Source organism: Chlorocebus sabaeus, chromosome 13 (genome assembly GCF_047675955.1).
Source record: "Chlorocebus sabaeus isolate Y175 chromosome 13, mChlSab1.0.hap1, whole genome shotgun sequence".
Taxonomy (NCBI): Eukaryota; Metazoa; Chordata; class Mammalia; order Primates; family Cercopithecidae; genus Chlorocebus; species Chlorocebus sabaeus.
Window position 1 is genome coordinate 40,614,477 of NC_132916.1, and position 24,940 is coordinate 40,639,416.

A 24,940-nucleotide genomic window follows, 5' to 3' on the forward strand; every position below is an offset into this window, starting at 1 on the left:
AGAAACCAAAGCTGGAAATTGTGATGATGTGTCATGTGTGTTCTTTGCAGGAAAGAACAATGAAACTCCATCTGTAGACCCATATTCAGAGAATAGGTTTTGGCTCACCTTCAAAAGATTGGTGAATGTGTGTACACATGGATATATTTTAAGTTGAAATACAATTCATAAATTAATGTCTGTCTGGTTTTTTAAAAAAATAATTTCCCACTTAACCACCTTTTACAGTGAACTGATTTATTACTGGTCAGGATCACATTGGATAAGATAGTTTCTCAGCTGCCATCTATGAACTAAGAGCAAATTTCTGTTGGTTTTTGTGACTGTAAAATATAGTCTCTTCCATTATTTCACTTTGTATCTAAGGCTGGGTAAGACCGTGTTGATAAAAGATTTAGATAACTTTTTAGAAATACAACTATTACAGGTCAGCTTTTCTAAAGATAGAGGGACAGACCTGAAGGTGCCATAAACTTTTTTCTTTTGGGGTGCCAATGTTTCATTGAATTTGAAACTGTTTGAAATAAACAAACTGCATGTTGGGGCTTAGACATTTTCACAGAAATTTGCATGACATTTCCTGAAGGATGAGAATTATATCAAATATTCTGCTTATCTATAAAAATAAACTTATTGGTTAATCACACATGTGAGGGTTTGATGGCTGGTAGCGATTCATTGACATCAGCTTTATCATGAGTCGGTGTATATACTGCCATTTATAGATGCATCATGACATGGTACAGTGACACAAGTTGGGAAACAAATGACCTGACTTCCCTGCCTGGCCCACCAGTCACCATGAGTCAGTGAAGATGATATTCCCAACTCCCTGGCAACGCGTGTGCAGTATGAATTGTTTTTTCCTAGAAGTAGGGAAACACTCATCGTCTGTTTACAAATAGTACACACACCGGCAAGCTGACTGGCTAGAGCAAGGCAGCTTTGTCTGTTACTAAATTACTAAGAAACTCCTCAATCTTTTTAGTACCAAACACTGCATGGTAACCAAACGCTGAAATTATTACTAAATATAAAGGGATCTCTCCAAATTCCTGATTTCATAATGATCACATAATCACTGCCAGCAGTGTGGCTGACAGTGAGTTATAGGTTTGTTCCTCCACTTTTTCCTTCTTTCTGAAAATATTTATTGAACATCTGTCATGTACCACACTGTTCTATGATTGGGGATCCAATTGCGAATACAATAGTGAAGAAAAAAGTCCTGCCCTTATAGAACTTAAATTCTAGGAGGGGATACATATACATAGACATATTCAACATATATTTGCTAAAGGGAAAAAAAGGGGGAATTAAATATTATTTTGGGAGGATGATGAAATTCTGATAGGGTGACCAGGGAAGCCCTCGCCTAGGCCATTTCTTTAGCATAAACTTCTAAAGGAGAAACATAATCTGGAAGAGGTAGTCTCTCAGAACATTTTAAAGTATTTTTAAGCTGAGGTCTGTAAGGTTTGTTTGAGAGAACTAATACATCTTAATTTTTACTAACTTTAACTGAAATCCAACATTTCTTCCAGTCATGAGTAGAGATAACTAATTGTGATGGTATTGGGAGAATCTGGAACAAAGTTACAGACAGGTTATCACAGATATTTTCATACTACATTACAGTTGTTATAGACATCTCAAAATTTATGTTTATTACCACTTATAAATTATGGTAGTTATTATCCCTGCTATTAAATGTTGGTATTTCATGTCTTAATAAAAAAGCTACCTGTATTATTATTTTTAAAATATGTGTATTGATAATTATATTTCAAAATAATAGATTTCCATGTATCCTTAATTATGTCTTATGAATTTTAAAACATTTTGAGAAAGAGGTCAAGGCTTCGCTAGATTGCCAAAAGAGGTTCGTGGCATAAAAAATGTTAAGCTTTAGCTTCATCCCTAATTAAGTGCTGCTTCTACCTCCCACAGGTGCAGCACACTTTTGATTTGTTTCCCTCACTTGGAGATTACTCAAATACATCCTGAACAGATAGGAAGGGTTTTCTGGATAATTCCTTAGAATTCTGATTGTGAAAGATCCTTTTTTTTTTTGCTTCCTGCTTAATGCAAGCCACACACTAATTTGCAGAATAATGTAACTAGTCAAACAGAAATTTGGCTTCCTGGAAAATGACAATGTAATTCTTAACAGAAGATCAACTTTTAGATTTCTTACAAAGATATTTGAAAGACCTTTAAGGCAGTGCAGTTCAGTTTATGGGAAAGAGGGATATAAAAATTCTGAGTTAGAATCAGCTCCCACTCACGTTAGTCACGCTTCACACCATGGTGATGACCAAGTGGGTCTGTGCAGATTGAGAGGTCATGGATTATGGACCACGATACCTTCGCATTGACCAGCTATGGCAAATAAGAGGAAATACATATGTTCAACTGTCTTAGCAAGGTGGCCATAAGCATACAACTGAGAGTGTCTTATTTAAGCAAAAAGGAGGAATGGGTGAGCACTGGTTAAATTCGTACTCCAAAGAATTTTGCCCTGCCAACATATGTTCTATGCTTTAGATCTCTTTGAATATATTCTACTACTTCTTGTCATGAATAAAAAATCAAAAGTAAAAATTCTCAACATCTTGATGTTGCCAGAATCCTGAGAGAGAAAACTGTTAACTGTATAATTTTCACATTTTAGACAAGCTATGCTATATGTTTCATTATAATGTGGAGGGAAGTCAGTTGTGCGTCATTAAGCCCTTGGATTGTATCTTCAGTTGTGCCCTTTAGTTCTGAGAAATAGACACTTTGGAAGTGTGATGAAAGCTGTGAGTCTGATGAACTCATTTCCATGATTTATTTTCCTTTACAGGTTGGTGAAAGATGCTCCTTGGGATGAGGTCCCGCTTGCTCACTCCCTGGTTGGTTTTGCCACTGCTTATGACTTCTTGTACAACTACCTGAGCAAGACACAACAGGAGAAGTTTCTTGAAGTGATTGCCAATGCCTCAGGGTATATGTATGAAACTTCATACAGGAGAGGATGGGGATTTCAATACCTGCACAATCATCAGCCCACCAACTGCATGGCTTTGCTCACAGGAAGCCTAGTCCTGATGAATCAAGGTGTGTGTGGACACAGCCGAGGTGATGCCTGAGCTGACAGAAGTCGTAGTTGCCATGTTGTGAGCAAAGCATTTTTATACCCATTATTAGTACATGTTCATACTTGGATCCTAACTAAACCCATGAAATGAAGTAGTCCCTACAGTGTCTCTTAGTTAATTGAGGGACATCTCCTCCTTATTTTCCGCTAGTATATTAGCCGGCACATTATCTAATTATGGCTTATGATTATCCCAGAACAAATCTTCACAACTCAGGGTCAGTGATGAATATTCATTTTTCCAGAGAATTTTGACAGTGAAGACAGCCCTCCTGGAATAAATGAAATTTTAAAAAGCTAAACAGATGGTTTGTTATTTGAAATGAAGATTTCCAGCACACAGATGGGAATCATAACACCACTACTATTTTTTCCTCTTAATATTTAAAACAACCAATCTGGATTATTTACATCCAAATTGGAAGCAACTTTTGTGGATTGTGTAGCTACTTTGCTTTAACATATTGCATAATTGCCAATAATACATTTTCTTTGTTCTTTTAACTCTAAATTACAACTTCTGTAGAAATCTATAAATGATTAAGATTGTGTTTAAGAAAAGCAGCTCTGAGATCACAGGGAATTATCAGAATATTAAATATATAATTGGAGCTTGGAAATCTAACAGAATTTAACTCGATTATATTCCCCATAAGAATTATTAAGCATTTTGTTGATTATCCAATATCAGATTTCAACCAAATCTAGCTTTCTCCCTTGTCACATCAACCAACCTTCACTTTTAATTGGGTCTTAGAGGAAAAGAAACTAACATTAACTGAGCATATGACATGTGCTAGTCTTTTTCCATATTTTATTCAATCTTTACATTAACCATATAAGGCAGCTGGGATTTGGACCCACTTCTGGCCATCCTTAAAGTTCAATCTCTTTCTACTGTATTTTGTTATCTCTCTCAGAAGGGAAATTCCATTTATAATAACTTAAGCAAAATTTAATTATGAGAGTGAGTTTTCATGCTAGCTCCCCTTTTCCCCTACTCTCACAAAAACATAAAATTAAAACATCAGGTCAGGCGCAGTGGCTCACGCACCTAATCCCAGCACTTTGGAAGGCTAAGGCAGGCAGATCACTTGAAGACAGGAGTTCGAGACCAGCCTGGCCAACATGGGGAAATCCCGTCTCTACTGAAAATACAAAAATTAGCTGGGCATGGTGGCGTATGCCTATAATCCCAGCTACTCAGGAGGCTGAGGCAGGAGAATCACTTGAACCCGGGAGGTGGAGGTTGCAGTGAGCCGAGATCCCACCACTGCACTCCAGCCTCGGCAACAAAGTGAGACTCAGTCTTAAATAAATAAATAAATAAATAAATAGAAAGGAAAAGAAAAGTAAAACGTCAAAATGCAAACAATGTGTTAATCCACTAACAAACCATTTATAAACCCCCAGGCCTGTGAAACGACACCATCATGAAATGGTGAAAGGATTCCTTGGGTGAGCCAAATTTCTGCCTCAGGTCTTAAATTTAATCTACTATAGTTTTATTTCCTTAAGTAAATTTTTATTTATTTAATGGGAGGAGTAGTTTCTTTCTTCAGTCTTTCTAAATAACATTATTCCAAATAATAAGCAGTGACCCAAAATAATGCTGGTTTAGATTGAATCAAAATATGTCATTTTGCCCTGGCAGGAATTTTCCTATGCATTTATTTTCTGATTAAAGTTATGGTGGCCCTGGCAGACACTCTTCCAGAGCCCCCACATAAGTACACACATTTATGACAAGACTGGACGGAAGGAGGTAGAAATCAGTTGGAAAGAAGACAGATGTGAAATGTTTAAATGATTACACCGTAGTTACAATAACCCCAGAGAGTAAAATAAAAGATACCATGAAAAGCCTTATGGTTAAATATAAAATGAGTATATTAACTTGGAATTCAAGAGAGCAGTATTCTTTCAATAATTTTCTTCCTGTAACTTTGAAGATAGATAGGAGAACTTAAGGGGAAGTTAAAGAACATTCCAGGCAAGGTATGCGGGTGGCAGAAAAAAAATACAGGGCATAGCTTCAGTTAACAACAATATCAGTACCTTGTATTGACAGAGATTTGCAATTTACAAAATATTTTGGTAGACATGGCCTCATATCTTCTGAAGAGGGTTGTTGTAAAGAACAAATAAGGAAAATTAGGTAATGTGGTATCCTGGGGACAGTGGCCTGATTTTAGGCATCAGTCACATTGGTATCTGGTGGGAGATGGAAGACACAGAGGAAAAGAATGAAGATAATTAGAATTTTAAACTGGAATGGTAGAGAATGGAAATCGAAAACTATCCAGAATATTGACATGTCAGTTATGGGTGACAGAAGAGGCCAGGATATGAACAGTCACCTCTGCGTACCCAAGCCTGAGAGCTGAGTTGCCCACATTAATCAGGAGCCAAGTCATAGCCTGTGACCTATATTTAGGCCCAGAGCTGGTCGGACCAAATTGGAGTAAAGCAGTGTGTCTACATCCACACCAGGAAGCATTGGGCTTAATTTTATTCTCAAGGGTTGCGTGTTTTTAAGCGAACCCTTAAATCTAAAGACCTAGGTTGAGATTAAAGTTGTATTCATTTTTAGTCATGTGCCAGAGGTCTTGAAAAAGTCAGCCTTTCTGTTTTGGGGCAATAATACGTAATTGGGTTGTTAAAAGGATTAACTAAGATTCTGCTCAGTGCTATATAAATTATAAATGTTACAGAAATGTGAGGAGGAGTTATTGTCAACTAAGTGCAACAATTCTAGAAAGCGAGCATTTCTGAGTTAAAGGGTTTTATAAATTTTTATAGACTTAATTTTCAGTGGGGAGATTAAAATGTGACAGATGGAAGAATTGCTTGGACAAAATCATGTAGCTCATTTTTTGGTGGTTTCAGGATTCCTAGTTGATTTTTTCATTATTAATTTGCCTTTCCAGTGGCTTCTCAGCCCCACTTTTGCTGCCTTTTCAGATCCTGTGGGATCTAAAGCACATAAAGGATGAGAGGTTGCTGTCTAATGACAATATGAATTGAAGACTGTTTAGCATTTATAGTATGTGCAACCTATTACAAATTCTATAAAATAATGATGCAAGTTTTGTGAAGAGATAAACTTTTAAAAATATTTTCAAGTATTGTTTTTTAGGAACACTGATTAAAATCTTAATATACAAATCCTCTCTTGCCAACATAAAGTTATATGCATTTGTGATCTTACACGTAATAGAGTTTATTAAAAGATCAGAAAGTGACTGATACTAATTTAAGGGTTTATCTTCATTTATAGAGTCAAGAACTTCCTTTTTTTTTTTTTTTTTTTTGAGATGGAGTCTCCCTCTGTTGCCCAGGCTGGAGTGCAGTGGCGCAATCTCCACTCACTGCAAGCTCCGCCTCCTGGGTTCACACCATTCTCCTGCCTCAGCCTCCCAAGTAGCTGGGACTACAGGCACCTGCCAACATGCCTAGATAATTCTTTGTAATTTTAGTGGAGACAGTGTTTCACCATATTAGCCAGGAAGAACTTCTTAACTTATACCAGGGACCATCACAAACCTAGATTACAGGATGTTATTTATACACTGACAAATTGGAATTTTACAAAATGCAATTTGTAATATAAACGAGTTAGATAACTCAGAGGGTTTTATTTGGCCATATTTTTGTTTATGCTTTGTCACAACCTTTAGTCATTGCTTCCATGTGTTTTCATCCTTCAGGATATCTTCAAGAAGCCTACTTATGGACCAAACAAGTTCTGACCATCATGGAGAAATCTCTGATCTTGCTCAGGGAGGTGACGGATGGCTCCCTCTATGAAGGAGTTGCATATGGCAGCTACACCACTAGATCACTCTTCCAATACATATTTCTCGTCCAGAGGCACTTCAACATCAACCACTTTGGCCATCCGTGGCTTAAACAACACTTTGCATTTATGTATAGAACCATCCTGCCAGGTACAGTGAGGAGTCAGAAGTGCGAAAACATTAAATTATTGTAATTTTTTCTGATTATGAAAATGAGCTAGACTAAGCAGAGAAATTAGGTCCTTAGAGTTTGTCATATTGAAATTAAATAGATTTTTTTTAAATCAAAGCAAAATTGAATTCAAGAGTTGCCTATAGCCAGAACATTTTGGAGGCTAATGTATTTATGATTTAGGTATTATAAAGGTTGGAGGGTTATGGATTAAATATAATTTCTAGGCCCCTCAATACTTATATATATATATATATCTCCAAACTTGAGTACATATACAGACTCATCTTCATCATTGAAAGCAAAATATAAACATTTGTGATTACCTGTCAGTTTTCCTTTATATGTGATCCCTGATCAATCCTATTTTTAATTTTTGGTTTTCAGTTGTCTCTTTCAGACTACACAGACACGATTCAAAATGAAGGATTACACCTACACATTTAAGTTGGAGCTTTAGTATTTTAATATTTTATTGAAGTAAATAGTATAGAAAAGTAAAAAAAAATTGCTGTAAAACTTGTAATTTCTTATTGCTGTGACATTTAGCCTTCTAAGAAAACTAGCTCTAAAAAAAAAGATATACATGATTTAATAATGTATTCATTTCTAGAGAACTTTGTAACCTTTTTTTATTTCTAAAACAGGACCAAGATGTTAGAACAAGTTATAAAGGAAAATTTTATCAGGATAGATATCCCCTACTTCCTCCTCCTTCCCCAAGGAAATGCAATTTTTAAATGGTGATTCTAGACCTACAACAAATAATTCAGTATTTAAATCTTTTGGCTCTGGTAGTATACATACAGATTAATAGAATCTCCATTATTGGACTAGTGCAAAAAATGCTGCAGAGCATAAGAACCATTTTAAGATTTAGTTTAGACTTACGTTCAAAAAAAAATTTGCTTTGTTGCTTTTTCTTAGACATATAGGAGAGGCCTGTTTTGCAATTCATCTTAGTAACCAAAGGCTACCTAAAGCAAGGGGCCTTTCAGGGGTTTCAGTGCTTTGTAATTTAAGCTGAGATCTAAAGGCTAACAACATCAGAAATTGTATTTGCTGTGAGCTGTGTCTGTGGCTACTTCCTAAAGTGGAAAAGACAGTATGAACATGTCTAAAAGCAGCATTTATATGTTTGTGTTAATTAAACAAACTTTTATTGAACATCTGTATGCCAGGCACTGTACTAGGCAGAGGATTCAAAGAGGAATAAAACACATCTCCTGCTTTCAAGGAATTCACAGACTAGTAGAAGATTCAGAAAATATCATTTTAAAATAGGGTATACTTACAAGATCACTTACTAAATTATTAGGAACAAAAACATTAGCTGTAAATTACATAAATATAATCATGGTAACATTTTAGAAGAGGTTCTATGTTAAAGCAATCTGTTTTCAACTACATTTCTCTCTTTTTTTTTTTTCTACAGTTGACACTCTAGTAGCATTTTTTTTGTCTGGTTGAGTTTTCTCCCATGCTGCTGCTTTTTTCATGAACACATGGAGCATATCCAGTCTTACCTGCTTTTATTTTTCTTCCCTATTCCAAAAATGATATATGGCTTTAAGATCTTTGCATTTTCTCTCCTTTAACTTTCAGCAGTACATACTGGCAGAGCTACTCTGGGAATTAAATTTTTCTTCCTGTAGAAACTCAGTCTCTCCCTTGAACTTTATATATAGTATAACTTAGACTTTATTGAAGCCAAATTAAAGCATGTTATTTTATTATCTTGGCCTAGAATGCACATTGAGTTGTGGGAGAGCCAGTGTTCATTCCAGGTTCAGGAACCCAAACTGCGCAAGAGGATATCCCATGTATATATGCAAATATAATCATGTATAGCATGAACACTGGAAAATGAGGAAGGCAGACAATAGGTATAGCACTTCTGTTACCAATGACAGGCACCACATAACAAATACAAGCTTACACACAACATATCATGAAGACCTTTTGAGGGATTCTAATTAACTGGTCTGGAATAAAATCTGAGGATTGTGGTTTTTCTTTTATTTTATCCCCTCAATTACACAATTCTAATTTGCAACTAGATTTGAAAAATCATTGTTTAGACCTATATAGGAGTATGAAGTTTTCAATGTATCTTAATTCTTTCCAACTTGTTTCCCTAGGGTTTCAAAGGACTGTGGCCATTGCGGACTCAAATTACAACTGGTTTTATGGTCCAGAAAGCCAGTTAGTGTTCCTTGATAAATTTGTCATGCGTAATGGCAGTGGTAACTGGCTAGCTGACCAAATCAGAAGGAACCGTGCGGTGGAAGGTCCAGGAACACCGTCCAAAGGGCAGCGCTGGTGCACTCTGCACACGGAATTTCTCTGGTATGACACATTGGGCTAGCTTTAAAGAGAAATGGTACCCAAGGGTACTATTCGTGCTATGCACTTGTTTTTTTGCATTTAAAAAGAAAAACTAAAGCACTTTTTAAATATTTTCTCCATGCCACAATATATGAAGTTTCAATTCAACTCATACCACAGTTTTTGAAACTCTTAGAAACTTTTCTTTTTTAAAAAAAAATTTCAACTTTTATTTTAGATGCAGTGGTACGTGTGCACTGTACCCCAGTAGTGAGCATAGTACCTAATAGGTAGTGTTAGAAACATTTCTTTATGTTTCACATCTAATTACTGTTTTCAGGTTTTGGTTCTCATATTAGAAATGTCCTACACTTGCATTATTTCATAAATAAACATGTTTTGATTTTACATCATTTTTTGAAATCATATAAAACAAAACACAAAATTTAGGTTATTCTGATAATCACACCAAAAAAACGTAGTAAAATATTTTGTTTTGGTAAATGGAGCATTATAATCTTCTAATAGCAAAGCTGTTGCTAAATTTTCAAAAGTGTTTAAAAGTGTTTGACAGTATTTGACAGCTTCACTTTGATAATAAAAGGACCGTGTAAATTTTTTTGCCTTAATCTTTTAAGCCCAGAAAGAGAAGCTTGGGTCTCCTTTTTAAAGTATTGCCAAATATGTTGTTGGCATCCAATAAGTTAAAATCAAAATTAGAGGGAACTGATTAGTCATTAATCCCTGATGTCTTTTCAAGCTGTTGAAATTTGCATTCAACTCCAAAACAAGCTTTCTTGTGGTTTGCTTCTCTTTATTCTTTCTTTTCAAAATATAAAAATTTGAGGAAAAAATATTAGTAAAATGGTAACTGGCTATAGTTTAACCAACAATTTAAGATTATTTTCATAGATAAACTAAATATATTAAGATGCAACCATCCTTGAGTTCTCTCAAGAGTATGACATAATTACTTAGTAGTGTGACCTGTAAATAAGTTACCCATAAATATCCAACCAAGAGAGTTCTTTAAAGCTAACTACAGGATTAATATAATAGGTCAGATTAATGCTAAGTCTAACTTAAAAATCTGCCTTTATGGCAATATGCAAACTGACCAAAAACTGAGAGTAAGATGGCCCATTCAGCTTACATCTACACCTGTGAAATCACATTTATTAAGCCAACATTATACTAGACCTAAGTAGAGATATAATTTCTGATGTCTTGAAACTGAGACTGTAGAACAACTGATGAAGCAGTCAAAATCAAACACTAATAAGATTAACTCTACTACAGGTGATTGATTCACTTTAGGGAAAAAGTACATAGTACTAATAATAAACATTTATCATAAATAAAAATAAGAAGTGATTTATTGTCCAAGAAGCATGGCATCATCTGCAGATTAAAACAAAACCAAACCTTTGGTCCTGGCTAGTCGGTGGTAGGCACAATTATAAATCCCCCAGTATAAGACAGTTGGCTGAAACTTCATTCGTTTATATTTTGAGATGTGGTGGTGGTGATACATTTTATCTAATATGTGAAGTCCTCCTCTAGTTCAGTTTATTTTTTCAAGGAAAAAAAATCTTGAGGGAGAACTGCTTTCAGTGCCAAACATTCAGTAATATCAGTTACTGCAGAACTATACTTCATTACAGCTCAAGGCTTGTTAGAGTCCAGATTCTAACATGGCATTTCTAGAAGAGGAGCCCCTCAGCCAGAAATATGGATGAGGTGCCTAAATCCACGAGGCCCAGTAGATTGGATGGTTACTCTGACATCATCAAATGAAGATGGTCCATGTAGAGATTAGAGCAGAAATCATTTTGGGCCCAAACCCAAGGATCACAAATGATAAAGAAGTATTCCTCTTCCAGTCACCAAGAGTTTCCCTTTGTGTATACTGATTGTCCTTGGATATTTTCAGAAATGTCCCTAATCCACTCTGTGCTGCCAGTGCTCTGGGTAGCATTTGTGTGTCGCATCTTCCACATTACCATGTTATGTGTCATTTTCACTTCCATCAGAAAACCATTTAATTTTTTAAAATTAATTTCAGGTATGATGCCAGCTTGAAATCGGTTCCTCCTCCAGACTTTGGCACCCCTACACTGCATTATTTTGAAGACTGGGGTGTCGTGACTTATGGAAGTGCACTACCTGCAGAAATCAATAGATCTTTCCTTTCCTTCAAGTCTGGAAAACTGGGAGGACGTGCAATATATGACATTGTCCACAGAAACAAATACAAAGATTGGATCAAAGGATGGAGAAACTTTAATGCAGGGCATGAACATCCTGATCAAAACTCATTTACTTTTGCTCCCAATGGTGTGCCTTTCATTACTGAGGCTCTGTACGGGCCAAAGTACACCTTCTTCAACAATGTTTTGATGTTTTCCCCAGCTGTGTCAAAGAGCTGCTTTTCTCCCTGGGAGGGTCAGGTCACAGAAGACTGCTCATCAAAATGGTCTAAATACAAGCATGACCTGGCAGCTAGTTGTCAGGGGAGAGTGGTTGCAGCAGAGGAGAAAAATGGGGTGGTTTTCATCCGAGGAGAAGGTGTGGGAGCTTACAACCCCCAGCTCAACCTGAAGAATGTTCAGAGGAATCTCATCCTCCTACATCCACAGCTGCTTCTCCTTGTAGACCAAATACACCTGGGAGAGGAGAGTCCCCTGGAGACAGCAGCAAGCTTCTTCCACAATGTGGATGTTCCTTTTGAGGAGACTGTGGTAGATGGTGTCCATGGGGCTTTCATCAGGCAGAGAGATGGTCTCTATAAAATGTACTGGATGGACGATACTGGCTACAGCGAGAAAGCAACCTTTGCCTCAGTGACATATCCTCGGGGCTATCCCTACAATGGGACAAACTATGTGAATGTCACCATGCACCTCCGAAGTCCCATCACCAGGGCAGCTTACCTCTTCATAGGGCCATCTATAGATGTTCAGAGCTTCACTATCCACGGAGACTCTCAGCAACTGGATGTGTTCGTAGCCACCAGCAAACATGCCTACGCAACGTACCTGTGGACAGGTGAGGCCACAGGACAGTCTGCCTTTGCACAGGTCATTGCTGATCGTCACAAAATTCTGTTTGACCGGAATTCAGCTATCAAGAGCAGCATTGTCCCTGAGGTGAAGGACTATGCTGCTATTGTGGAACAGAACCTGCAGCATTTTAAGCCAGTGTTTCAGCTGCTGGAGAAGCAGATACTGTCCCGAGTCCGGAACACAGCTAGCTTTAGGAAGACTGCTGAGCGCCTGCTGAGATTTTCAGATAAGAGACAGACTGAGGAGGCCATTGACAGGATTTTTGCCATATCACAGCAACAGCAGCAGCAAAGCAAGTCAAAGAAAAACCGAAGGGCAGGCAAGCGCTATAAATTTGTAGATGCTGTCCCTGATATTTTTGCACAGATTGAAGTCAATGAGAAAAAGATTAGACAGAAAGCTCAGATTTTGGCACAGAAAGAACTACCCATAGATGAAGATGAAGAAATGAAAGACCTTTTAGATTTTGCAGATGTAACATATGAAAAACATAAAAATGGGGGCTTGATGAAAGGCCGGTTTGGACAGGCACGGATGATGACAACTACTCACAGCAGGGCCCCATCACTGTCTGCTTCCTATACCAGATTGTTCTTGATCCTGAACATTGCTATTTTCTTTGTCATGTTGGCAATGCAACTGACTTATTTCCAGAGGGCCCAGAGCCTACATGGCCAAAGATGTCTTTATGCAGTTCTTCTAATAGATAGCTGTATTTTATTGTGGTTGTACTCTTCTTGTTCCCAATCACAGTGTTAGCACTGAAGATATAAATTACCTGGTCATTTTGTGATCACAAGAAGCTATACAAAACAAAATTTCTTTACCCCAGATTATCAGATTTTTTTCCCCCTTAGATTCATTTTAACAAATTAAGGGAAGATATTTTGACACAAAAAAGCAGGAACATGGAGAAATTGGAGCAGGCAAAGATTTTATCAAAGCAGTAGAAATAGCTTGGTGGTCCTATGGTGTTTCTGGAAGTAGTTGTCATTGCTAATTGAGCAATCCATGTAGTACTACTTTTAGAAGAAACAAAAAGTCTGTTTTTTAAAGTAATGTTTTTTCTTATGAGAAAAAGGTTTAGATAGAATTGGGTTTTATTAATATTAATTTAATGCTATTAGCAATTTCCTTATACTATATTATGGAAAAGACTGAAGAATACAATTCTGAGAAATATAAAAAAATTTTAATGGTACAGTCATGTTGAAAGATAAATGTTGCTAAGTCCTGGTATGATGGTGTCAGCTTCCTTAGGGAAGTACTTCTTGAGTTACATAACTAATAGGATCTTTTACTACAGGTCTGGATGGCTATTCAGATAATATAGCAAAAAATGATAGCAGAAGATCATTAAAAACTTAAAATATATTTTATTAGAAAACATTTATCTGAATGAATATTTCCTTGAAGCTGGTCTCTGCACACATATAATTGGTTACTTGTATGCATTCATTGGTGGTTCAATAAGTAAAATGATTACAGATAATACTGTATTTTCCTTATATGGAAAACTGTTGTACACCCAATGACTAAACCTTTCAAAATAAAATATTTTCTATTATGAATGTTGATTTTCATACCAAAGAAGATGGAGAATCTAAAACTTGGATATGATTCTTATGTTTTTTTAATAGGAAAACTTTTTCAAGTTTATTTTGCTAAATAAACATCGTAATTGTGAATTTTCTCTAGTGTTTTTCTTCTCTGTTCCATTATATTGAAAATGCATTAACATTTTCTAAAATTTTTGAAGAGAGATCTTTTTTTGGATGTATATTCATTAAATGTATAAAATAGTATTTGAATCAAAAGAAGTATTTTCTCTGCTTATTAACCTTAATTGTTGTTTAAACACATTTTAAATATTTAAAACAATAGCCAACTTCTGATATTTAAGTAGCACCCAACTTTCAAAAGCATAAAATTTTCAATCAGCTCCTCAGAAGGTAACAGCAGCATACAATACTAGAAAAATAATCCATAGTTTCCATTTGAGCATAAGAAAATGATATACTTAAAAGGAACTTAATAAATTATCATACATTCAGCATATTTGAGTCATATATTTCTCCTTTGAAACAGAAAATATGTTCAGCTCAAATTTTACAGTAAGGACACACTCACTGATTTATAGGTGTAAAGTAACAACAGTAACCTTTCCTCTTAGTTGCTCTTTTAGTTCACAGCAATACCAGTATGTAACCAAAAGACAAGTTGGAGAAACTTATAAGTACCTTTCTGCAGTTCTAATTTTGAACCTTCTTGCATAAAGAAAACACAAGTTTGACTTTTAACTGTGCTTCACTTATTATGCTTGGAATCCAGAAAACGACTTCTGAGGAAGTAATTTTTTTCCCCTCTCATGGAAAGTCTCTAGGGAGGATGTCATTACACACTGTTTAAAAGAATAATGTTTTCAAAAGAATAATGCTTCCGTTTGTCCTGCATGGATGCTCTTACTAGGATTTAAACTTGCTTTATGTGACAGATTCTCCGTTTACTTAACCTCACTGAACATTCCTCTCTTTTACTCTTTCTCACTCAAAAGGATGAACTGTCTGAAATGATCAAAAGGAAATTTTGAAAGAAACAAAAAAAGGAAAATTACTCTTTGAGGTTACCAAGCAAACCTGATCTCAGATCCAAACTGAGACATACTTTCTAACAGAGATGAAAAGTACAAGTGAGTGCCAAACTCGCTTTTCTTTTGTTTTCATTAGGTTAAGGCTAGACAATACATTAGTCACCACAGCATGATCCAGTCTAACATATTAGTTCATTTTAAAGTAGTTTTTTAAAGATATGCATCTTTAAAACAAAATGAATTAAAATTATGTGGTTTTTTTTCTTCTAATGAACCTGGTATTTATTTCCTTAAAGAGAAATTTCCTCAGGCAGTGACTTAAGTGGTTAAGTGGGGAAAAAATGCTGAAATAAATCACAGCTCTTCATAATGAAACATGTTTTTTATCAGGGATAGTGCATATTTGAGTAAAACTAGGCAACTTTTTGTAACTTGAAAACCAAGCAATGTTGAATCTGCCTTGAAACTGAGTAATCAATTATGGAATCTGTTTCAATGCTGCTCACTATGACAGGAGTGTTTCAAGTTCATTGGATAATGTGTGAGCTGTTGTTCAGGGGATTGGCAGGACCCTTGGTTCTAGCCTTAAAGAAAATTTGAGAATCACTAGCATACAGAGCTTGTCAGTGCAGTAAAAGTGGTATATTCCTGGAAAGCTGAGGTGGGAATATTTCCTGAGCCTAGGAGTTCTATGCTGCAGTAAGCCATGACTGTGCCACTGCACTCCAGCCTTAGAGACAGAGTGAGAACTTGTCTTTTCTTTTTTTAAGTATATTTCCTTGTTTGTAACTGATTAGCTTATTTCAGTTGATGGTAGATGACACCTATGATGGTGGATGAGACCCAGAATCTTCAGAGAGAACATTCTTTTGAGAACATTGTTTTTATTGTCAAAGTCAGGTAGAAGGCCGTGTTCTGGAACTATTTTAATTATTAAAATATATCACCTAAGATAATGAATTCTTCCGCAAATATTTTAGTCATAGTTTTTAGTACCACATATTCTAAGGTTATCAGAAAATATGTCTTAACAGAATGTTTTGCATACTGAATAATTTGTTTTTGAAAAGGAAAATGTACATTTGACTTACTCAGTTTTAAAAAATTATTTTTATTTCTAGAGACAGGGTCTGTCTCCATCACCCAGGCTGAAGTGTAATGGCGCGATCATAGCGCACTGCAGCCGCAAACTTCCTATCTCAAGCGATTCTGCCTCAGCCTTCCAAAGTGCTCGGATTAGAGGCATAAGTCATAACACCCAGCCAAGTTAAAAAAAAACTTTTGGTAGTTCACAAACCACTCACAAAAGAATCTGAAGTTTCTCCAAGTATTAAGAGAAAGCAAGCTGTGAAATGCTATGTGTGTAAGCTTAAAAGTAAATTCGTGTGATTTCTTACAAATATAAAACAAGATTAAAATGAATATCGTCATGGGTATGAGGAGCATGTAATTTATCTTCTAAGTGGAAGCACATTTGAGAGTTAAAGGAAGAGCAATTAATTGTTATTCGAGGACAACAGATATAAACCGAGATTATACTAGGTGAACTGGGACATACGGTCATCTTTGTCATAGCTTAATTTGGGGAAAAAGGAGTTAGGGAAGTCTGTGAAGGTCTAAATCAAAGTTTGGTGCTTTTTAAGCAAGTTTAAGGAACTTGAGATGACCTGATTGAGACCCCTAAATCTACAGATGAGGAAAGCAAGGCTCAAGCAGGGGGGGCCTGATCCTTTCCCTGTTCCCTGTGTATTCCCTGTCTGTGGCAAAGCCCATTGGCTTGATTCTCTTCTCTTTAGCTTCATGTTAAGAAATACTTTCTTTCTGCAGTTTATTTAATTTACTGACCAAATGACGTATTTTTTTCAGCAATGTTTCAGCTAGATATTTGCTTTATGCATGTAATGTCAATGAAGTACTCATAAGTTTTCAAGAAATGACTGTGATAAATCATACGTTCCACTACATAGTCTAAATATTTAGTTTTTGGTCATCTATTTTAATATGTTCAAATTCTGTTCAACAAGACATGTAGTCACTATGTAAAGAATAAAAATAGACAAAGTTGTATTATGACGTTTCTTCGTGGATATACAGTTTCCCTCTTGGTTTTGGGATTTTGTTAATTGAATTTTTATTTGGCATAAATTATAAACATACATGATTGAAAAAGTAAAATAGTACTAGACGGCTTATTTAAAAAACAAAACAATAAATTCTCTGTCCCTTCCCTTCTCATTCTTAGTTTGTGCTTCCCAGAAGTAACCAATTTCTAATTCTTTCGGCTGTTACAGCTATTGTGTACTTGTTTACAGTAAGGTCTAAAACTACCTACTAATGAAGATTTAACTCTCTTATCCATTCCCCTCTTTCTTTATACTTATTGGAAGATAATAGGTGCTATAGAGGGAAAGGCAGGGTAAGGAGACTGGGAAGAGGGGGCCGTAATTTTAAATGTGATCAGGCTAGCCTTTATTGATGTCTCCACTTCCATTCTATATGTCATTTTGAAAATCTATTTACTGTTAATTTAACGGGGTTTTGGAAAGGAACTGAAGGAAATTTATATATTGAGTGCAGTATGTTTAAATGGAAGTCCCACATCACTTTTCAGTTGAGTTAACAAATAACAAGAATGACAGTAACTTGTTTACAGAGCATCTACTATATGCCAAGTATTGTTTTAGGAACTGAAGATATGGTAGAGAATAGGAATAATAAAAGCTGGCCCTCATATAGTTTATGTTTTAGTGGGAGCGAATAATAACAGTAATAGTGCAGGATGTCAAGTAGTGGTAAGTACCGTGGAGAATAAAGCAAGGGGAGGGGATGTAAGGTGATGGTGAATTGATACTGTCCCATAAACAGTGGTTTCTGATGTGATTACTTATGATCAGACACTTGAAAGAAATAAGGGAATGAATCACAGAGACATCTAAGAGAGAGGAGCATTCCAGATAGAACAGCAGTTGGAAGGCCCTGAGCTCAGTATGTGTTTGGTGTGTTCAGGACTAGGAGACCAGTGTGGCTAGAGCAGAGTGGGTGAGGGGAGGGTGATAGGAATCGGATCAGATCATACATACCCTCACAGACTGCAACAAAGACTTGGATTATGAGTTGGGGAGTCAGTTGCAATGAACTGAGATGTGGCTGACTGCAGGAGCAATAAGTAGTGGGAAGTGGGTCCAGGAGGCCGTTTTAGCCATGTTAAGTTTAAGATACTTTCTAAAAATCCAAGTGGAGATGTACAAGCCTGGAATCCAGGGGCAGACTTTGGCTGAAGATAACAATTGTTAATGCCTTCTTAAAGTTTAAACAGAAATTTACTAGCTGTGAGAGGAAAAGTGCATTCTGGGTAAATAGAATAGAATAAAGAAACAAGTACGGAAAAGCAAACCTGGCTCAGGAATTCTCCAGACTGGTGGTGTTGGCCCACAGGGTGTGTGATGGCGAATGGGTGAAGATGAAACTGAAGAGGCAAGCAGGGAGGCTATTGTGCAGGACTTTGTAGGACATGCTAAGGAATCTGGACTTTATTCTGCCATGACGGCTGCTCAACCATTTTTATGCCTCAGCATAACTGAGGGCTACAACATAACACCCATCACTCAGCAAGTATGGCAGCAATTTTCATGGGATGGGAAATGTGTATGGGAGCAAAAGGGACATGGGTGAGGGGTGGTGATGATGCCACACATACCTGTATGTGTGAAGCTTTGAAAAATCCCTGAGATGGTTGTGATATGCCCCCTATATTCCATATGTTTACTCCCTGGGGTGAGGTAGGGCGGGGAGGGGGTACCCTCTACTTAGAAATCGCTGCAAGCAATGGCAAGCCATTAAAGAATTTTCTTTTTAAATAATCAGATTTGCATTTTAGAAAGGCAATTTTAGCTTCAGTGTAGAGGGTGAGCCCAATGGGGAAGAGGTTAGGAGGCCATTTTCATAGTCTGGGTGGAAGACAATTAGCTCCTTGAATAAGTCTGGAGAGGGAATGTTTAACTCCTAGCCCACAGGCAAAATATGTGGCCAAAGGAATGCATATTTTGTGAAAGTATTGCTCAGAAAGATAATGAGTCAAGGATCCCTAATGGTATAGGTGTCTGAGTCTTATTTCTTATAAGAAGAGCATGTTTGCCTGCCATGGCTCTGCTCCAGTCATCCTGGCTATCCCTTAATAAGCCCAGGAAATTGTTCAAATATTTCTGCCATTTGTATTTTCAGCTTGCCTTGTTTAGGGACTTCACCTGGAATGGTATAGCTGGAGTACAGGGTGTATATGTAGTGGCGGGTGATAGAAAAAGAGACTGGAGAAGTAGACCAGGCTCCAGGGCAGGAAGGTCTCTTTTCCTCGCTCCATTTAATTTAAAAAAGAAATAGTTCCAATTATATAAGCATTGTGGTTAATGCAGACAGTTGGAGTACTTTCTAAATCAGAAAAGTAAAAGTGCTGCTCCTTCAACATATCTCTAGAAATTTGTTATGGGGAAGTCTTTATCAAAGAATGTTCATATGATTGCAGTAGAATTTCTGAAGAAAGGGGCTTCTAAAAACAGTCAGCCAGCCCAGCACATTCCAAATTAAATAATGAGAAGTGTTTTTAGTATTTATTTAGTAATTCTTTTCTGAATAAAAAACGTTTTCAATGGTCTAGGCACTCCTTTTTTCTTCCAAAGAAATTGTAGTAACAGGACACTAGAAGCACTAGAAGTACCTTTCTGTGTAAAGCAAAATCTTGTCAGTTTTCCTCACTTTGTACTTTTCAGTGTCTATTGTTTACCACTTTTCTCCAGGATCAGAGACCTCCAGTAAAATAAAAGGAATTTCTATTTATAGTCTCCTTAATAATCTTGATTTCTAAACTCCTTTACTCCTCTCTTGAAGGAATTTGTTTTACTGACAAAGGAATGAATCCAGGCCATTTAATGGAGTTCTGAGGAGAATTCTTAGAGCACTCTATATATTGAAACCTCCGTATTTTTTGATACAAAAAGGACTAAGGAAGTCGTGATTCTTTTGAAAGATTAATTCACAGAATTTTTTTTATCACAATTGAAATATCAATTGCAATAACAACTGAAAACTGATTGCTATTACTGAACACTGCCCTTAGGTGGCTCACTCTTAGAAGACACAAAGTCACTGGACTACAGTCCTTTAGGGCGGGGATTGTGTCTCTTGCTCGTTGTATATACATGATTCTTACACAGTGCCTGGCATTCAAAAAATGCATTCAAAAAAATTTGGTATTCAAAAAATGCTTGATGAATTGACTGACTGACTGCCTGAATGAATAAATAAATTGGTGGATTAATGACTGGAGTACAGAAGACTCTGGTCCCAGAAGACCTTAACATTGAGTTTACTGCAGACTGAATGTTTGCCTCCTCTCAAAATTAATATGTTGAAACCTAATCGTTATTAGGATGTGGGGTCTTTGGAAGGTGATTAGGTTATGAAGGTAGAGCCCTCGGGAATGGGAGTAGTACCCTTATAAAAGATACCCCAGAGAGGTCCCTTGTCCCTTCCAACATGTGAGGCTACAGTGAAAAGATGGCCATCTGTGAACCAGGAAGTGAGTCCTCACCAGGTACCATATCTGCTGTGCTTTGATCTTGGATTTCCCTGTCCCCAGAACTGTGGTAAATAAATTTCTGTTTGTAAGCCACCTAGTCTATGGTGTTTTTGTTATAGCAGCCTGAATGAGATAAGAAAGAACATAGTTCTTATAATGAGCTAACATCACTAACCTCTCAGTTAGCTGTGAACTGTGGCCCTGAGAGATGCTCCAACTAGATCCTGGAGCTGTTTCAACACTGTCACCTCTGAGCTATGGGGAGGCCCTAAAATTCAATCTCCAGGACTGGGTACATGTGAAAGACAGATGTTAACAAGGTAAGCAAGCAGCTGCTTATATGACTGCTAAACACAGGGTGGTCCCAAGTGGGATAGAGAGCCCAGTTTCCAAAGCACAACTTAAAATAACACACCATTTGTGTGGGATGTTGTAAACCACCAGTAATCAACAGACTGTTGCTAAACTTCAGCCATTGCCCATAAGAATGCCTTCTGAGTTCATGACACTGTGCAATCCAGAAAGCATGGCCATGCCAGCAAAGAGAACATAGGACATAGGACAATGAACATAGGACAATGTGGTGTGGGTGTAAAGGGTGTGGGCAAGCAGTGTGGTTGGGAGGGTTGGTTATTCAGCTGGCTTTTCTGCCACACCTGCACACGTGGAGAGTCAACCACGGCACCTCAGAGTACACTGGATCTCCTGAAAAAGACCCTGCCAGGGAGAATATCTTATATAACTTACTGCATGTTTTCTCTACTTCTAAATAGGGTTTCTGTGTTGCCTAGTGCATGTTTTAAGAGTCTTATGGATGATGAGAGGACCTTTGTGAATTCACTACTGAAGAGAGGTCATTTTTAATTAAAAAAAATTTGGGTGTCAGAGGAAGAAGTCGGGAATGAAAGAATATTTTATAATTCTATAAAAGAAGTTTTGTTTCTTAAATGGTATGCAATGAGCCCACATGAAGGCTTATTTTGTAAAATGTGCTAAAATTCATAAAAACATTGCCTAGTCCAAGTTTACACCATTATTATGCTAAAGCTTACTGGAGAGCAATGATAATAGCGGTCTTACTGAAGCCTAGCAAAGTTTGAAGAAATTTGTACACATCTGCATACTGTAAGGAAGATAATAGCTACAGCCCCATCTTATAAATTAGGATGCTAGGTTCAGATAGGCTAAGAACTGTAAGAGACATACAGCCAACAGTAATTATGGATTAGAGCATAAAGCTCAAAATACAACAATGTTCTAAACTTGAATTTTAATTATTTAAAGTACTCAAAATGCTACATTATAATCATTAAAAATATTAATTGAGTTATAAGCATAGCTACATCAAAATGATTAAACTTTCACCATAATTGTTTACCTTTAATCTCATGAAACTTAAATGAACAAGCAAAAAAATTGTCAAAGTGTATCATCTTTGTTAAAGGTAGACTACTGGGCCAGGAGAGGTACCTCTCGCCTGTAATCCCATACTTTGTGGGGCTGAGGTGGCAGATAGCTTAAGCCCAGGAGTTCGAGACCAGCCTGGGCAACACGATGAAACCCTGTCTCTTCTAAAAATACAAAAATTAGCTGGGTGTGGTGGTGCACGCCTGTAGTGCCAGCTACTGTGGAGGCTGAGGTAGGAAGATTGCTTGAGCCCCAGGAAGCAGAGGTTGCAGTGAGCCAAGATCAGGCCTCTGCACTCCAGCCCGGGCAACAGATCAAAAAATAAAAAATAAAAAAAAAAATAGACTACTGAGCATCCTCACATTTTAGAAAATACTACAACTATTTGTCATAGTTTAGGATCCTGCGGCACAGCCTACAGACATCATAAGATAATCAGTTGCAAAACCAGACTTCTGCTTTTTGTGTCTACTCTCATCTTGCACCCAAACTGTGAGTCACTTTGATTGAGCTTCATAAACATAAAAACAAATCATTTACCAATATATTTATCTACAGTCTCCATCTCTTAATTTAGTATTGTTTCCTGGACTTTTAAGACTCTTTGTCATAAATGTTTGTGGTTTTTCAGATGGTTGAAGTGAATGGAGTCATTGTAAAACACTTTCAATCAGCTGGTGAATGCTTTATATAACATAAACCTACTTTATCATCCTCTCCTAAAGAAGAGAAGATTTAGCTAGGATAATTATTAATAGAAGATGTGGAGATATAGAAGAAACTAGAAAATATTTCACAATCAATACATCTTTCAAGCAGCCAATCATTTGTCACTCATATTGCTTTTTCAAACCCAGCATCACATGGAAGGAATAAATGGAACTCCAGTTTGGTTTTGCTGCTTCTTTTTTTTTTTTTTTCTGTTAAGGCAGATTTTAATTTTTTGTTGTTTACTTTTCATTGAATTTTGTCAGTTCTTGGTCGAATATATGTATGTGTGTGTTTTTTAAAGAGGTCATGCCTGTTTCTTTAATGAACTAGAAGTATATATTATAGAATGTTAGAATTGAAAGGGACCCCGAAGATGATCTAGTTTACCCTTCCCATTTGACAGTTGAGGAAACACCTTGTTTGGCATTTCTTTACTTTAGGGAAATTTGGGGCACTGCCAAAATTAACACTGCCTGCTTTGACTTTTCACTGCTTGACAGACAAACCCTAGGCTGGGGGACACAGACAAACAGGGACTAAAACAAGCAACATTATGCCATCAGCCATCAATCTGGTTGTTGTGTTATTCTTCCCCAAAATAATTTCAAGTCAACTATAGACATAAACACTTGAATTGTATTAATTTATTTATTAAATAAAAATGGCTGATATTTTGCTTATTAAAAATCTGATTCTTTCTTTGGCACCAGGTTAGATAAGCAAGTCAAATGTTAACAACCTGAGTACAATAGTCTATTACAAAACAGTGAATCAGCGCCCTCTAGCACATTTCTGAGTCACTACTTTTTTAAAAAACCTTTACAACAATGTAACTGAAACTAAAATATTCTAAACACTGTGCTGGGCTTTTCATACTATCTCATTTTTAATTCTCATAAAGTTGTACAACATAAGTTGAGACAGCTCTGTAAGTAGATAAAGATAATATGCAGTGTAGTGAGGGCTGCTTCGTGTGTGGGAAGAGAGCTGTGGGCAGAGAGCAGCTGACTCTACCGAGGAAAGCAGTGATCAATGAGAAGAGGCCCTGGATCCCTGGGAGCTCCCACCACAGTAGGAGAGACAGATCCCTGGAAAGGAATGTTGCAATAGGCATGTCAAGAACTATTGTACAGTTATTTCTTTTTAAATGGTGTGAGAGAAAAAAAAAAAAAGAAATGCTAACATTGGGGGTTTTGAAGATAACTTCAATGAAGAAGTTACATCAGACTGAGTATTAAAAGAAGAGAGTAGTTTACCAGGTGAAAAACAGAAATGTCGTTCAAGAAAGTCAGAAAAAGAAGTGAGAAGGCATGGTATTGAGGAAGACTGTGATGTGTATGCACAGGAAATGTAAGGGGGTCAGTGGTGCTGGAAACCAGGGTGCATGGGATGAAGTGGGATGGAGATGTGTTGAGCAAGTCTGGGACAAGCTTCTTTGCCAATGTAGGCATACGGAAGTTGTCCTCTGGACAACTGGAAGTATTGGAGGTTTTCAACTGGAAAATAATGTAATTGGATTGTTTTCCTTCTCCTGCCATAAAAATTAAGAAATATAATCCTTAATGAGGAAAAAATACTAAAACATTAAAACAGATATAGTGTATAAAGCATAATTATAAACACCTCTGTAACATATAACAGTGTGAAAACCCTTCATCTCCTCCCCAGTCATACATCATGAAAGCCCAAAAAATGATAACCACTGTCCTGATTCTTAATCACTTATTTTTTGTTCCTTAGTTTTTTCACTTATGTATACATACGCAGAAAAGATAGTCTATTTAGACTATTTCTGAACTTTTTATAAATGAAATCATACCGAACATCTTCTTTGTGTTTAAGTTTTATTCCTCAATGTTTTGTTTTAAAGATGCACCTTTGTTGATTGCTCCTGTAGCAATATTTATTTACATTGCTATGTAGTATTTTCTTGTTTGACTATTTCACAGTTTATCTTGTCTGCTGTTGTATAATTTTTCTTTGGTTTTTAAAATTAGTTCTTATGTTTCTTTGATCAGTTTTCATGTTTATTAACAGTTCTTTTATACCAGCTTTTTAAAAACAGCAATTATGAACAATATGAGCTTTTGTACTCTGCATCCCGTTCACATGGTGCATAACAGTCTCTAGGGTATATGCAAATTCACTTTTAA

General features: G+C 36.6%; 1 protein-coding gene across 4 annotated transcripts in view; it reads left to right on the top strand.

Annotated features, from left to right (window-relative positions):
• Positions 1 to 14,195, top strand: part of DSE (dermatan sulfate epimerase) — a 66,924-nt gene extending 52,729 nt beyond the window's left edge. For 3 of the 4 annotated variants that reach the window (XM_008007257.3, XM_038000989.2, XM_008007258.3), the window contains 4 exons: positions 2,849 to 3,102; positions 6,853 to 7,092; positions 9,256 to 9,463; positions 11,508 to 14,195. In XM_008007257.3, the coding sequence (XP_008005448.1) occupies positions 2,849 to 3,102; positions 6,853 to 7,092; positions 9,256 to 9,463; positions 11,508 to 13,266 (2,461 nt within the window). In that variant the 3' untranslated portion in view covers positions 13,267 to 14,195. The remainder of the gene's footprint in view (positions 1 to 2,848; positions 3,103 to 6,852; positions 7,093 to 9,255; positions 9,464 to 11,507) is intronic. The other variant, XM_073022431.1, reaches the window with a different exon arrangement.
• The last annotated feature ends 10,745 nt before the right edge of the window (positions 14,196 to 24,940 follow it).